The sequence below is a fragment of the Cuculus canorus genome, chromosome 2 (assembly GCF_017976375.1).
Source record: "Cuculus canorus isolate bCucCan1 chromosome 2, bCucCan1.pri, whole genome shotgun sequence".
In the NCBI taxonomy this organism is placed as follows: domain Eukaryota; kingdom Metazoa; phylum Chordata; class Aves; order Cuculiformes; family Cuculidae; genus Cuculus; species Cuculus canorus.
The window spans coordinates 139,357,815-139,374,737 of record NC_071402.1 but is presented as its reverse complement, the minus strand read 5'-3'; the positions used below and the strand labels follow the sequence as shown (position 1 = coordinate 139,374,737).

General features: G+C 37.6%; 1 protein-coding gene across 2 annotated transcripts in view; it reads right to left on the bottom strand.

Moving 5' to 3' along the window:
• LOC104057695 (macrophage mannose receptor 1) overlaps positions 1–16,923 on the bottom strand; it is a 33,588-nt gene that overhangs the window by 7,608 nt on the left and 9,057 nt on the right. For both annotated transcript variants that reach the window (XM_054059304.1, XM_054059305.1), the window contains 16 exons: positions 16,378–16,493; positions 15,332–15,480; positions 14,256–14,455; positions 12,830–12,957; positions 11,550–11,637; positions 10,807–10,951; positions 8,525–8,560; positions 8,261–8,424; positions 7,715–7,782; positions 6,785–6,885; positions 6,332–6,471; positions 5,001–5,115; positions 4,162–4,343; positions 3,415–3,517; positions 1,694–1,923; positions 258–423 (listed from right to left, as the gene is read on the bottom strand). In XM_054059304.1, the coding sequence (XP_053915279.1) occupies positions 258–423; positions 1,694–1,923; positions 3,415–3,517; positions 4,162–4,343; positions 5,001–5,115; positions 6,332–6,471; positions 6,785–6,885; positions 7,715–7,782; positions 8,261–8,424; positions 8,525–8,560; positions 10,807–10,951; positions 11,550–11,637; positions 12,830–12,957; positions 14,256–14,455; positions 15,332–15,480; positions 16,378–16,493 (2,131 nt within the window). The remainder of the gene's footprint in view (positions 1–257; positions 424–1,693; positions 1,924–3,414; positions 3,518–4,161; positions 4,344–5,000; positions 5,116–6,331; positions 6,472–6,784; positions 6,886–7,714; positions 7,783–8,260; positions 8,425–8,524; positions 8,561–10,806; positions 10,952–11,549; positions 11,638–12,829; positions 12,958–14,255; positions 14,456–15,331; positions 15,481–16,377; positions 16,494–16,923) is intronic.

Here is a 16,923-nt window from a genome sequence, read left to right as displayed (position 1 = left end):
ATACTGCCACAATCTCTATGTTGTGTCTGCCTGTGACATAGGGTAACTCCTAAGGCAGTTACCACTCGATCCAGTAGAATGGCACTACCTTGACTGGTGAAAGACAACTCTATCAAAATAAAACATTGTTCATCCAAAATAAAGGTATTGACATTACATACTCAGGCTTATTATTCCTTAATATATACTTAGAAATTTGTATTTCAGTCAAAGCAGAAAGGTTTCTGCCATAAAACTGAGTCATCACTGTAGCTTACCCTCAGATTTTTTGCAGACAGGAAGATGTTTTTCATTACAAGGTGCTGTTTTCCAGGTCCCACGGAGGTCTAGATAGACACAGGCTATTTTCTGTTCTGGTTCTCCATAATACCAATTAGAAAAAATTATTTTCTTTTTATTAGTCCATCTGTAATGGCCATAAGTCTAAAAATGAAACAGACATTTAACTTAATTTTTCTACACTCTCATCTGCTGTTTCAGGTAAGTGGATTTATACAAATGCACATTTAACAGTGGTATGTAGAGCTCAGTTTGTATGCCTGTGCTAGTGCTGCTAAAATATTAATTGAATATGCATGCCTCCCATGCTGAAACAGCCCGTTAAGGTGTTTTGAAGGCTAAATTATGCTTCCTGGGTACTGCTGGTGCTCAGACCCTTGTTGGACAATGTTGTGCAGTTGAATCACAATTCCATAGGAGTCAAGTCACCATGAAGAGCAACATGACGACAGAAACAAAAAAGCTGTGGAAAGCTCAGCTGGAAGCCGGTCTTAGAGCTGGCTGTCAATCAAGGACTCTAAATTCAAGTACAGTTTGAGGAAAAACAGTCAGGAGTAAACAGCAACTATCACTATGAAAAAATCTGAGAAAATTATTAATTTGCAAGGAGAAAAAGAGAAATATGCAGGAGCAGTACATCTTATTTAGTCTCCCCTGACTCCCTTTTTGTTTCCTCCACCCCCAGGAAGAATCAGGAGAATTGCTAGGAAAGGGGAACAGGCCCAGGCAGTATATTGCTTACTTAAGAACTGGGGAATAAAATTTGATCTCACTCTTGTGTCTACATGTGTCAAGAAGCCAGGTACACAAGCTTCTCCTGAGCTCAGCACAATCAGGCCAAGATTGCTGCCTGGGGAACAAGAGGAACCTGAAAGGTTCAGTCTGCAACAGCTTTGGTGAGTCACTTATATGGTCCAGGAAGACATGTCTGGTGATCCAACCTTGATTGATAGAGTACAGCGTTTACTGGTTTTAATCTTTGGGACTTAGCATGTGTGACAACAAGGATGTTCATAGGCATATGATAGGCCTTGTGAACCTTTCTGAACCAAAAAGTAATGAAAAAGCTACAGCTGCCCATGATCATGGGGCACTAACTTCAATGACCCCGTTGGTCCCTTTGAGTAGAATTTACCTCTCCTAAAAACAACTGTCTGAAAGTTAACCAGGTAGTTTGACCTAAGTGTCTAAGATTCCTGTAAAGTTAGTAAAGGGAGATCAGCGCTGTCAGAGGTTCCCATCTTTCTCATTGCCTAAAATGGGGTTTAATGATTTTAAGATGGATGAAGTTTAATGAAGTGAGTGTTTTCCACCAGTCCAAGTTTCCTATATCTGTTCAGGCTACAATTCTCCCCGCTGATAGTGATCCAATCACAGCATTTAGCTGCACCACTTATCAATTTATTGATCTTACCATATTGCTGTTGAGCCCAATCCATAAGGGCTCTCCATATTTTCCTGCCTGCAGTAGCAGGAATATATTACTGTAATAATCAAAAATGGTGGCAAGGTCTGAAGATTTCTCCTTGCAGGCTTTTCTTGCTTCTTCCCAATTCATTTTAGAAGGAATGATTAAATAGCTGCTGTTACCATAATGGATGAAATCAGAATCTGGAGCGGGTGTGGAATGAAGCAGCTCAGGCTCTGCAGGAAAGAGGCACAAATTTGAAAGGAAGGGGAGAAAACAGTGAAAGTTACTAGATGCCCGAATAGAAATATTTCTTTTGAGTAACATGAATATAGAGTGGCAGCACAAGCAGCAAGTAAAGGATTTCTTATTTAAAACACAGGAGACAGTCTAACAGTAACTTGGAATTATTTGTAACTATAGTGTAAATAATGTATTCAGAGACTAGGGAGAAGCAGAAGATGATCTGTGTGTATCTTTAGACATACATTGCCCGGGATGAAATTATGCGAATACCGGTCACATAATGATCCTCCCCCTAGAGCTCTCTAGGTTCCCTTCTGCAGTGCAGGTGAAATCCCTCTCAAGCACAAGCACAATGCAGGATCTCCATAGCACTTCAGTCTCAAAATAGGGGTGAATTTCAGTCTAAGCAAAGTTCCTTATTCTGCTGCTACTCCATTCCCATACAGGATGAAGTGAAAAAGAAAGTGTAGTTGTATCTTAATAATATACATGGAAGTAGAAGACAAAGGCTTAGAGTTAGTGACGGGGACTGAAAAGAGGACAAATGCTGCCTTAATGTTCAATCAGTATCAAGAATGCCCTGGCAATTTTCACTAGTGATGCCCTTGTGCAGCTTTCTGCACTTGCATGGAACAGAGCCATGAACTGCCTGACCCAACTGTGGCTTCTTCCTGTATTTTTGCTTGCTGCTCACCAGTTCCCTGTTTCCATTCCTGCAGACTCTGCAGTGTAACGATGCTCCGGATGTGTTTCCCACCCTGAGGATACATAAAGAAATCTAGAACTTTTCCCCTCCTGATTATTGCTGGTCTTGTGATATAAAAGCACTGCTAGAGACTGACAAGCAAAAAAGCTGCTTTAACTGATTTCAGTTAAGCTCCCAGTGAAGGATGTGCGAGGGTTTTTTGGTGAGACAGGAGTAGGTCTGAGGTTGAGGCCGGGAAAGCTGCTTTTAGTCTATTGTCTAGGTAGGTGACATAACTATGGTAGAGGTCTGATGGATTTGTCTTTATGCTTTGTGTTTGCATTTGCAAAATAATGTGATTCAGATGCCTATGCTAGCTAGGGAAGCTCAGGTGCCCAAACTTTTATGTCAACAGGAAAAAAAAAAAAAAAAAGCATTTTGAAGGTATAACTCTTCTAATCTGTTTTGGGCATTTGCCTTAGGATGAGATGAGTGAATCCTACCTTCAAATTGTCTACTGGCCATGTTCAGGCAACCAATTTAGGTGTAGGTGTCTGCAGGGTAGGTAAAGTCAGCCTCTGTGAGTGATGGGTGTGCTGGTATGGTGGCCAAACCTTTTTTTATAATCCTTATCCCAGAAGGTGGTTTGTGTCTGGAATTCTCGAACTGTGAAAGTAGCCCTGCTTCCCTCACCCCGGCTGCCACAGGCACACTGAGGCACTTACGACTGAAGACTCATACAGATGGACTCTTCAGTTAAAGTCTTCCCACAAAGATCACAAAAAGTAAAACTTACTGCTGTCCATCTGGCAAATATAGCTTTTGTTATGCTGGCAGTCAGTGTTTTTCCAGTACCCTGCTTCTTCTCCAGATCTTTCTGTCATTGCAATACAGTCGGTCTAGGGAAAAATTAAAAAAGGAAATTATAGGTGATGAAGTGCAAAATGTTTGGTGAAACAATAGAAACAGGTTTGGGAAGACAAAGTTAACAGTTTTCTTCTGTAATTTTTTTCTCTTCTTTTCATTTATTGTTTCTTGGAAAATAAACTTATTGTATTATATATCTTAAACAAATGTACTTTCTGTGGTAGGTTACTGCAAGAACTTGTCAGTTTATTAAAATTTCTTGGAGTGCACTAAAGCTAATTTTAGTATGTAGTTTATGGTAACCTGAACTGAATTTGTTGAACTTTCATTTGGATTCAAGCTGTGCAAGGAGGAACAATAAAACAAAGTAAAAAAAATCCCAGCTAGTAACATTGAATATTTTCAGTAAAATCTAAAAATTCTAATTAATTCTAGTGTTAATTATAATACAGCACTCCTATAGTTCTAGACTTATGCAAAGGAATGACAATAAGTATAGACTTTAAACCAGCCTATTAATCTCTGGATACAACTTTAAAAAATGCATCTCTGAAATATTATTCATTTGCCTTCCACCATAAGCCATTGAAATACAGGATCCTGGCTGAAATAGAAGTCAGGCTGGTTATGCTGACACTGAGCATGTGTCCAAGTTATGCATTTATTTTTTGCTTACCTGTATTGTAATAAAGTTCCAGTCAACTTTTATATATTTATCTCTAAAAGGGAATTTTCTTGCCCATTTTGAATAGTCAAAAAGGCTTCCATCCGTCCAAAGATATACATCCTCATTGTTAATGTCATTCAATCCAATCCAGGTTTCACCTGCAACATCCTTCAGGTGGAAGGTGAAGAAGGCTATTTAAAAAAAAAAAAGAAAAAAGAAAGAAGAGAAAGAGACTAGCTGAGGAGCTGCCTTTCTGCAAGCTCAGTGTAAACCAAATTCCAAATAAAACAACCAATCAACTTTAAAAAATATTGCAAGTATCAGATTCAGGATTGTTAGATTATGAGTTAATGGTAAAAAGCAAAAATCATAATGGGTAATTTGACTGAAGCAGTTTGATTTCATTAAAAACAAAAGGAGGAGGGTTTTTAGATAAAAAGGATAGCGACTTCTTGGAAATATTATAGAAACTAGGGCTTGAAGGGACTTCAAAAGGACTAATCAGTCTTCCCCAGGGTAACATCAACTGCATATATGTAATTTCTGATGGATGCTTATTTATTTGCTGACTTCGACATCTATGGGCATTTCATTACTATGAACTACTACTATTTGCCCCATCTTCCAAGGTCATGGGGAACAGATTGTTGTGTTTTCTCCACATCATGCTTTTGCCAAGAGACAGGAGGTGTCATAATATCCCATTCCAGTCTCCTCTCTCAATCAAGCAGCTCCAGGTCTTCCTTCATAGGTTATGCTATTTAGATCTGGAGACTAGTTCAGCCTTGTCACTAGACAGTGAAATGTGCTTACTTCATACTTACTGCCAAAGTATTCAGACGTCATACCTTGTACTTGGTCGTTGTGTATAGAGGCCAAATTTGCTCCTAATTCTATACAAGCACTTCTTGCAGAGTGCCAAGTCAGTCTTTCTTCCTCTCTGGATCCAAGTATTCTATAGCACTGCAGGGAGAGTAAAGGATAAGAAAAAATTCCAGGTGTCAAAGAGTATTAAAAACTTTGATTTTAATTGTTGATTTAGTTCAATTCTAGTCTTTGCATGTAAAGAGAAGTAGATGGGAGATCTGCTGAAATGTGAATACTTTCTGCCAGCAAAAAGACACAGCTGAACACAGTGATGCATGTGAAGCACTTACAAATCCAGAGGCTGTCCAAGGTTAGCACTGGGCAAGAGCTGGCAGCCTCTAAAAGCTTTTGAGGAATTAAGTAGATATCTAAGGTTCATGGATAGAAACTTCAGGTCACATTGCTGGAAAGTATAGTTTTTGAGAGACTGAAACCGTTTCCTGATTTGGAACATAATTTAGGGCAGGTATCTCTCATGTCAAGCTCTTTCAATTCTATACCACAGAATTAGTGCTAAAGTCCGAGCTTGTGTGATCACTCAGTATGAGTGGAACAGTGTTAGGAAGTGTTAAGTGCTCTTTTTTTATGTTGTATTAGTATCCCATGGGGATTTTTCTGGAATACCAGTGTAAAAAATTTTTTTGTGGCCTTGTGTATTCTGAGGGACAGAAGACATGGTTTTTAACTGGCATTTGCTGCTTCTCCCTTTTTATTCCCTTTGAATGCATTAAAACTTTTCCTGTTGATTGCACTGTGGGATTGATTTGTGATTTTCATTTGCTGGGGTTTCTTTTGATTATTTTTTTTTTCATATGGCCAGATGTGCTTTTGCTTAATATAGCAAAAAAGGGTGCCTGCTTGTTTTCTATATTTGAGTTGACATCTATTGCTCTTTGTGTTACTCAACTTTAGATGAGTTGTGACAACCAATTACATTTGAACTCTGTGGCCTTTCATTTTTTCATCTCAGTGTTACTTAGAAACAGAGGGTTACAACTGCAGGCAAGGATAAAGGAAAAAGATTTGGGTGCAGCAAGTGTGTCTGAAATAAACAGAAAGTTCTAGAAACTGAAAAAGTAACTGTGGCTAAAGGTATGTTGGTATTTACAAAAGTCATATCTTAAACCATTCAAATTCATGTTTTCTGAGATTAGATACAGACTTGCCAATAAGAAAACTGACTACACTGCTAATTAGAATACCACTTAATTAGTGTATGAAGTGACAGAAGTTATATACCGAGACAAAAGGGATAGCTGTTTTCTCTACCTATAGCACATCTGCTAAATACGGCTGAGATTTCTTATTTCACCTTATTGTTAAACAAATGCCAAGTTTCAGGACACCCTCCCAGAGGTGAAAGTAAGGTAGGAGCAAATCCTACGTAAGTTGAGTTATGCCTTTCACAGATGAAGGCACTTTTCACAGCACAGCTTATATCTTTCCAAAATCCTGTAAATAAACAAAATACAGAGAATCACTGTATCAGCATTATAGCAGTCAGCCCCAAAGAGTATTCATAAAGTATAAATCAGAAGTGCCAGAGGAAGGTGTAACAGCTGCCTTGTATGCTATTTTCCCTAATAAACTCCGCCCTTCTCTGTGGTATGTTCATCTCCTAATAGTTATGGTACAGTTTTAAACTACAGCATACTTGTTTTGACAAACTGTCACAAAAGTTTCACTATGTATTTATATGGAGCAAACAGTTTAGCTTCTGCTGCTAAATATTTAAACAAATATTTCATAATGCTATTTTACTTACCAAAATCTCCTGACATTATCACACAGTTTTCATCATTATTTGCAAAATTAGGTTCATTTGGAGCCCAGGCAACATAGTTCACTGGGGTCTTATCCAGCCAGCTGAAAGAAACAAGGAGACAGTGGCTGCCAGACGAGTGTCTCCAGCAGTCAGTTATAAACTCTGTTTAGCTAAAGGATTAAGCAAAGCATTTACAGTGACCAGAGAGCAAAGGCTCTTTATATGCAGGAGAGGACATATCAACAGCATTACTACTGCTTCTCATTTGTTTAGTACCATGAGATTCAAGTCTCATCAGCATCCCATTTCACTAGAGGCTGAATAAAAAACGACATGCTCTAAGGGGAGGCTTCTTGTAGTTTGGAAGAGGCTCAAATGCCAAGACATCACCAGTACATGATTCCCCTTTCATCTAAAAAATGTATCCCCCTAAAAGCCTTCTACAAACAGATTTCTAAAACCGGTTTCCTAACAGCCATTTCAGAAAGCTGTTAGTTGAGATGTTGCTCATGCTTACCACATTTTATCAAAACCTCCTGACCTTTCTCTGTAGCCATCAGAGATCTAGTCAGTGTTAATCTCATCCTAATGTTGATGTCAAAAGTGGATCAGGTGAATAACATCCTAAAATTAGCTGCTTCTCCTCACTTCCTATGAAGGATTGCTTGGGTGTTAGTCATTCAGTGAAATAAATCTTAGCCATGAACTTCTGGGGTTTTTTTCTCCCAGATTTGGAAGGAAACACATTGCTCTGATTAGAGGTATATATAGAGGTTAACACTTCTGATCTGAAACTTCTACTGAAAAGTCTCCAGAGGTTAGCTGTACAACAGTTATTAACTTGTGAAATGAAAGTACACACAAATGCTCCCATAGAGTGAGATGAAATTACCATCATTTGTTGTCCATGGCCAATTTTCCTTTACTCACCTGAATTTCTGATCAAAGCTGACAACTAAGCCAATAAAATACGATTCCACCCTGCGTTTTGTGTAAATCTAAAACAAAAGCAATTAACAGTTAAGCACTCAACAGTTCCTCAATATCAAGCAAAAATCTGGAAGTCCACTAACCATGCCTGTAATTTTTTTCTTTTTGAGCATCAGGCAAGAACATTGTAGGTTTAGACCCAAGTTTCAAGCCTGCAACAGGGATATGGGAAACTATTCCGGAATGAGCAACCCATTGGATAGGAAAGCAATAATCACTGTATTGAACTTATCGTCGCAGAGATAAGCAGCTGAGCCTCAACTATGTTATGCTGCACCTTTAAAATTTGTGTATTTTTTTCCTCTACATACTAAAAGCAATAGTAATTTCTTTACAGGTCCTGAACAAATTTGTTGTTATATAGATATAGGTAACGTAGGACAATAGCTCAGGATTCTACTCTAGCTAAAGAGATAGGCTGTTTCCTTTATTTTATTAGCTGTTCTGCTTCAGAATTCAGATATAATTGATAAGATGAGTGCTTACATATTTCCATAGAAATTGTCTTTCCCTTTCATTCTCAATGACAACCAGATCTGCAAAGTTCTTCTGACAAATTCTCCGTGCTTCCTCCATATGGACATGTTCTTTGCTGAAATAGTACTGCTTATTTTCAAATATAACCCATCCATCACTTGTGGCTTGATATTCTGAAAGATAAAGAATCATATATATTATGTTCATATCCAGTCTGTATAAAGTCTGAAAACTATACAAAAAACTTTTCTTTGAAAGAAGAAAAAAATTTACCAAATTTGTAGTTTGGTTCAGGTTTTAGCGGTGTACCTGTAAGATAAAAATCATGATGAGGAATATTCCATATATAAAGCAATCCAGACATATCTGCTTTATGTAGTTACAAATGCCTTGTATAATAAAGAAAAAAAAAAGGACTACTGTATTTTCAAAATTTTAGAAAAAAATGTGTAATTTAGAAACAGTTGTCTAATGAAAAATATGTATGTTTAAAGCATATCTATGTATCTCTACAAGCTCTGTATTAAACAATTCAGGATGTGCAGTAAAGATTGTGGAATAAACTTACATCATTACTTACTTAATAAAATCTATTTCATATTTATACTTGGCATGTTATTAATTTTTTTTAACTATATTCATGGAACGAGAGCCAAAAACCACAATCCAGCAAATATATTAAGTTCTCAAGCTTACCTACACGGTATTATAGTAAAATATTCACAAGAACTGAAAGCTTAATGCTGCTTTTTTATTAATACAACACATCATTTCCAGTGTCTCAATGCATTCCTCCCATCCTGATGACTTGGCATTTACTAGGAAAATCTGATTTTAAGAGTACTGGAGAGACAGGAGATACCAAAGTTTCTGATTACAGGATGGACCAGGAAGAAGCAATTAACCTGCTGCCATTCCCAAAGCCAGCTGTAGCCCCTCAAACATAGCTCTAGCTTTCCTTTGGATGCCTATTAGTTTGTTCTTCACAAGGCAAACAAATTCTGTTCTTAACTTTCTCCATTTCTTCTGTGGTTTGATGGTAAGGAACTCATTATTAAAGAAATGACAGGAATAGTTTATATGGAGTATAAGCAAACAAATAAAAAAGTAATTCAAATTCTTTTGTTGAAAGCTTTGAAATATCTTCTTAAGTATTTAGTGAAGAATAGAACTAAAATTTTTCAAATATCTTCATGATCAATTTATGTTCTTCACCTCATTTTGATTTTATTTTTTAATCCTAACATAACTTCCTTGGTTTTTTGAAAAAAATAAGTACCTTCAGTAAATCTGTGTCTTAAGTGAATATGATAGAGGTAACAGTTGAGCATCTCTCCTCTCACACTGATCCTCATGTAATCTTACTTCACAATGACAAGATCTATTTCCTTTATTATTTTCACTTTGGAAAGGCTGTATAGGATCAAGATAAACTGATCAGAGTCTTCGTGTCACAGTTTCTGAACTGCCTCTGACTAGTCTCACCAAGAGCAGAGAGTCTCATCCGTACAAAACAGCGTGCTCAGTGCACCAGAAAGGGCTGCACAGGAAGTATGGCTTTGAGCTGGTCTAAGGAAGTCGGTGTTTTGATGGTGCATTTGTATGACTAATCTAACCACAAGGGAACAGTGATTCTTTTTGCTTAAGCAATTTTTTAACTTTAGCATGATGCCTTATTTCTTGTTCAACAATAGCGGTTTGTCGGCAGAGTCATCAAATATTAGATATAGTCAGTGGTTTTTATATAACAGCTTCTCTCTTCCCCTCCCTGTTGTGCCTTCTGCTAGTTCCCTGAGTGCATCCAGCTTTATTTTCATTATAAGAAGCTTTTAAGGACCTCCTGCTCCATGGAGATGCATACAAGTACCTAGTTTACAACCAGGAAGCAAGGATGTAAAAGTAAGACCGAATAAACGAAACAAGTTCTTTCATTATTGGTTGTCAGTTGGGGTCCTCAGCCCACGAAGGTCCCATTTCCCACTGGCAGGCACCCCATGCACATCCATCAGGTCTGTGTCATGCCCTGGCACCATGCATCAGGCCTGGCTTTAGGGCCCTGACAAAGCTGGTGGATGCAGGAGTCTTTTAAGGCTACAGCAGTCTCTACTTCTGATCTCTTTTCCAGAGTTATTGGTTCCTATAGCAACTGATCCCTCTCTTTGTTTCCCATTATTCATTTCACAGTGGGAAGTAAAGCCTTTTTCTCTCTTGTACAGAGAACTCTAGTGTTCTGCATCTTTAGCTCTCCTGGGTAAGGCTGAAGAAGACAGAGCTATAGAAGGAGATTAAAAGAAAAGACATAAGTACCTTTGCCTGGCAAATTTATTCAACTCATGGCAGAAAGAGACAAAGCCAGAGACAAAGTAATACGGATATCTTTCACTTCCTGTATCTGAGTTAAATTCATTTCTCTTGCTCTATGTGTTGCATTCACTGCAACTGATTTTAAATTAAACAATTCACAGTATATTTTTTGTTTTCAATTTTTTTAAGTCCATGCAATTTGTTTTTGAACGTGGGTTTATCACTCACATTAAATGGGGAAGTAATCATACCTTTTCTTGTTTCACAAATCCAATTAAGTAAATGTTCACAGCGCAAGTCATTCCAACGCATTTGGGGTGATCTATTAAACGTAACACAGTGTTCAAGTCCTTCATGGTTATTGGGTTCATCTTCATCCCAGTTCTCATAAATTACCTGTGTTGGAAATACATCTCAATTACAGTGTGATTCAGGTTGAGTGGAAGTAATTGAGATTGCCATCATAACACAATTTCAGGATCTCATCATCTCAAGTACCTTGCTTATGGGATCAACAGGAGTTCAAATAGGTCTGAGAGGGCTGTCAAAATCATGCTGATCAGCTCACTTTCCTCATGGTTCCCCGCAGAGGGTGTAAAAATTACATAGTATAGAAAAGCATGGGTCTGATGGAGGGAAAATGGATGGGCAGAGGGTGTCCTGTTTATCTCTCTCTGTGATAGATGGCAACCTGACTTCACTGTACTGACATACAGCAGCGCCCGATCTAGGATGCTGTGAAGATCTAAGAGCACAGACCATGGAGGATAGAATATAACATGGCATTAGGGATGTAACAGAAGCAATTCTGTACTTCCTTTAGTGTGTTAAGGCAGAGCCATCACTGAGCACTGCAGGTGTCCAGCCAGTGGATAAAGGGCTGCAATGCACCTGCCAAAGGTTTGAAGAGATTCGAAAATAGGCATAAAAAGATAAATATATATATATTCTAAAAGACAGAAATTCAGTGAATATCCAGCAAATAAATACTTACAGGGGAACCATCAATCCAGGCAAATCCTTCATCTGGATTTAAGAGAAACAAACCAATCCAGAAAGCTTGAGTGTGCAGTCCTTTTTCCCTAAAATAAAACATACAATATAGATACATGAGTGTGCAAAGAGGGGGCCTTGATATAAATGCTGGAAAGCAAGGAAACATGCTGCTTTCTGTCACATCTGAATTGGGAGCTATTCCCTCAGCGTTGGTCCATAGCCAGGCTCACTGCCTCCACTCTTTGTGAAGGCATCTCACAGTGTTCTGTGTTGAGACAAGACTCTTCACATTTGAACGTAAGTTAAAGGACAACTGATGTGGCAGAGAGCTAGCTCAGTTGTTTCTCAACTGTTCTAATATCCTTCTTGGCACTTCCTATGTAGTTTATTTAGTAGTTCACACTATTAAACTTGTCATATCTATGAACCAGGTAAAATAAATTCTTCTTTCACTCACTATATACCACACAGATTTTCCTCCACAAAGATTGAATAGATTTAAAAAGCCAAAGACTTAGCAGACAGATAAAAAGTTATTCAACTTTCACAGCACTAAAAGTTAAAATGAAGACTTTTCAATAAGACAGTTTTAAATCTACTTGAAAAATTAAAACTACATTCATGATAATGTGAAAAAGTTCTTTTTAAATATCTTTATGTGATGTACTGTCAAGATGTCTTGGCATTACAGAATACAGTCAGAATGTAGTGGTCTATATGGGGATGGAGAAGATAATGGTATAATTTCTACATAGTGGGCAAGACGTGGCATCTAGAGAATCTAGAGAAGAATTGTTATGATTAATTTTAGTTTAATATCAGGAGTGTTCACTTTATAGTCAGAAAATCTCTGCATTAGGATCTTGCAGTTTGGTTTACATTAAATGTTAACTCAAAAGTTTTATTACTGTGTTTATTAAAATGTGAATTGCAGACAGTTCAAAAAAAAAAAGGCACAGTTAGGGCTGATCATTTTAATGCCCTTTTAGGAGAGACGCTAACATGTACAAAGTTGACGAGATCTGGAGGACAGTTTTGATAAAAACCTGTAACAAAAATTTCAAAATTGTCAAAGCCACTTTGGAATATTCAAGGTTAAATACTTGTGTATTTTTTAAAATTTAATGTTCTGGATGACATTTCCAAGGAAAATTTTCCATTTGAATTTAAAAATTGATTGTGTTTATTCACTCACTTGCCCAGCTCCAGGCATATGTTGTAGGAATTTGTATTTAATACACAATGAACATGAAAAAAGATCAACGTCCATGTACTCACGATGCTAATTGCCATATTAAAATTTGATCCTCTCTTGTATTGATTGTGACCAGATATCCGCCTATTTCTCTACAGAATTCTTCAGCCTCAAACCAAGACTTCTTTTGGTTTCCTGCTCTCACAAAAAACTATTGAGAAAAAAAGTAAAATAAATTACTAAATGTGCATAATTTGGTATGTAAAAGTATAAAATTGTCTGTGTAAATTTGAATGAACAACACTTTAGCATCCCTTTATTCCTGAGTGAAACAACATAACATTTGTCAAGACCTGTAATACTAAACCTTAATAATGTAATGTACAAGTATTTTTTTTCTTATCATTCTCTATTTTCAAAGAAGGCAAAAGTAGCAGTGGTGTTGAAGGATAACAAAAGGTATCATAGTGTAAAAAGAAGAAAGAAAAATATAACTTAATTGGAACTTTGACCACTGAAAGGCTCAAAGAAATATGGAATAAATTAGTTGTGGTGTTTCAACGTAGAAAGCATGAGATTTTTGAAAAACGGAAGGTGGAGGGAAAATGAATATGTTGGAATAGAAAAGATAATATGGATGGACAAAACAGTTTTGCGAGGTGCTAACCCTTTTCAAGGAAGAGATTTTTTTTCGTGGCGATACAGGCATAGAAATAGCTACACTTTCTACTGTGAAGTACATAGACTCTTGAAGTAAGAAACTGCATGCTTGACATTTTGGGTAAAGGATGGTCAACAGTTTGGTAACTGGGAGAAATAATAATGTTATCAACAATAATTAAGTGTGATGTAGTAGCTAAGACGCTTATGAATACAGAGCTAAAATCTCTGGTGTCCCAACAGACAGAGAGTCTCAAGAGAGAAAGTGTGAGGATACTTATACAGATACCTGGAAGAGCAATGCTGTATATTTGTTTCCTTAATCATGCTAGTTCTTCACTTTTTTCCTTTTCCAAAAGGACACTTTTTGAGGCATTTTTAGTTAAGTCAAGAGAATCCACAAACCCTTTACTGGGTGAAGTGTCAACAATGTAAAACTTAATCTGTATCTAAATGTATCATTAAAATATCACATACCCAGTGAGATGAAGTTGGCAAAGAGACAGTCCTTCTAAATTTTCTCTTGCCTTATACAAGTGACACTACCAGTTATCGAGATAGAATACTCTGTTTTTCTGAAGTCCCAAATTCCTGTAACTAACAGAATTAGGCGAAGTTGTCACCTGGCATTTAAATAAGAAAAGGCATATTTCTAGCACTCTATTTTCATTGTTTCAAGTGATTGTTGATTTTCATTACGTCTAATGGATTTGTAGTATGGTTTTTTTTGCACTTGAATGTCATGGAGAAGGTCATTCCCAAAATGAATGAAAATATTGCGGTCACCAGGGCATTGAAACCTGGGCTGCCCCACGCTAACACTCACAGTAAAGGTAGACACACACTTACTTTGAAGCAGGAGCCTGTCTGGGACGCCTCATCCCAGCCTTCAGCACAGGCGGCTGTGGGGACCCATACTGGAGGAGCAGGAGGTGTCGCTCCCACTGCCTGCTGTTTGCAAAGATAATTTGCTGTCTTCTCACAGCTAACAACATCCCATAATCCAGCTGCAATTCCAGTTGTCATGGCAACACAGCCTTGCTCTTTTCCTTTGTCATTTGGAAAATAAATTATTAAAATTTAAGTCTTAATTACTCTCTAAGAAATGAGACTTTTGTTTTTATTCATAAAAAAAATATGAAATAGAAGATGTAGATTGTGGAGATGAAAAACCATCCTGCATATGAAATTAATTTTAATCACTCCTGCCAGAGACCAGATATAGGCCAGTGAGTCACACAGACACACCTTTGCCAAAAATAGAGATTTGCAGCTTTAGAATACAAATCTTCCTTATCTTGCCACCCCAGGGAAATCACAGGGCAAATGGCACTTGATTTTATTTACATATGTAGAGACGGTCTGACAACTACTTGTTGGTTTTCAGTATCCAGGTAATTAATTTCCAGTAGGCTGATATCAAGTGCAACAATTTTGGTTTAAGATGTAACTGGCTAGTAGACAACAAGGTTTCTCATGTAAATGTTAATCTGTTTTATTGAAATGCAAACCAGCTGGATGTTTGCTGCTTACTTCTCATATATGCACCTTGTGCGTGAAAAAACCTTTGTCCACAATAATTTATCTCAGTTTGATTAGTTGTTGTAAACTGGTGTTAAAAAGTTGAAAAAAATCAGATCATGGACCTTGTTAACTCCCGCATAGAATAGCCTTCAGCCTAGTCCATTAAAAAAATATCTGAACAACTTCCCAGGAGATTGACTTACACAACACCTGACATTCAGCTGTGATGGTGCTTGTTACACTGGTGTCAAACACAAGGTCTGATGGTGTTGCCCACCTACAGCTACAAGCACAGAAGAAATTGCCTACTGAAATTTCTAATATCAGGGGATGCACAGCAGAAATATGCATGAATTCCAGCTACATTCCAGTCACAAGAGTTGAGCCTGTGCAGAGCTTACCTGGCATTGCTGTGTTCCAGTGTGTGAAGAGAGGTTTTTCACCACTGGTCCACCTGAAACTCCCTCGTTCTTCTGTGTTGGAAAGACCGATCCAGAAATATTTTTCTGACCTCAGACCAATCAGGCTAATCAGAAAGGCTTGCTCATTTCTGAAGTGGAGATCAGTGCACAAACACAACCTGTTACTTTTGCAATATAAACTAAGTGGTACAAATAAAGGTATGACTATCATGCTAGCATGACTTCAAGGCAAAAACTCCTCAGTGAAGTTCAGGCAAAATCTGAGCAAGACTTAAAGTGTGGTCAAAAGAACTTGCTGAGGGACAACTTCCTTCTCTCAGCTGAAGGCACGTTCTCTCCTTTCCTTTCCACTCAGTTCTGAGAAATTTTGCAAATCACCGCTCATATGGACTTCTAGTTGTATTGTACTACCTTGCATCTTTCCCAGACTTTGAGGTACCCCAAACACACCACCAAATCAGGACCAAAACACTGTCAATTTTCCTACCCATCACCACTGAAGGCAGTAATGTACCTCACAGACATGAAGCCTGTGAAGCCTGACCAACATATGGGTAGGCTGGTGATTCAGTGTGTGTTGGAGCAGGTCCTGGGGATGATTTCCTACATTAGTTCAGAATTTGGCTTAGAAGGTAAGAATTTTCTTTTGTCAAAGCTTTCCTATCACATTGAGGTAATTCCCATCAGTAAATAGATCAAAACTGTAGTAACCACTTTCCAACAGGAAAACAAACAAACAAAGGGAAAAAACAAAACCAAACAAACAACAAAAAGAATAACATAGAGGCTGGTTTAAATAGGAATTGAAAGATAAACCAAGAACCCCCCAAATTTGAAAACTATTGTGATAGGTTAAGTAGCAAACCTTAAAACATGTAATCTTTTTTCCTGCATGGATAATTTTATTTGGCAGGTTTTTCAAAAATCCTGGTAAAACACTTCGAAAAGTTAAAAAAATGACAGGTTTTTTGAGTTTCTCCAGGTGAAGCACTGATTTTGAAGTATGAAAAGAGATACTTTCCTACCTGCTTTCCACTGTAGCTAGATAAGCTTTGCTCCACTCACATGTCTTATTTGCTTCTGAGAATGTTACAAGTGCAGAGCCTACCAAGTAGCAGTGAAAACCGTATCTTTTCCAACCCTGTGATAAATATAAGGTTTTTAATGTGAAGTTGAAAGAGAGTTCAATATAGAAATTATCTGTGCTCTTTTGTGTATAAATAGTTGATGTTGAATTAGTTGAAGCTGAGCTTAAAAACAAGATGAGACTGGGCTGATCTGTTAATAAACAAAAGCCGTTTTTTTTTGTTGTTGTTGCTGTTTGCTCCTACAGAGGTCTTTTTATTTAGAGGATGACATTAAGATCTTGGTTTTAATCTATTTTACATGTATCTGAAATTTCAAAGAAAATTGGGACTGTGCTATTTGCTATGGCTTTCCAGGGCTCTGTAAGGCTGGAATTATGCAAGATGCACCATTAAAGAGCCTGGGATTCATTTGGGGGGTGGGGGGGGGTGGGGGGTGGGGGGGAAGTGCAGCTCCAGCCTTCCAGAGCTGCAGGATCTGACATA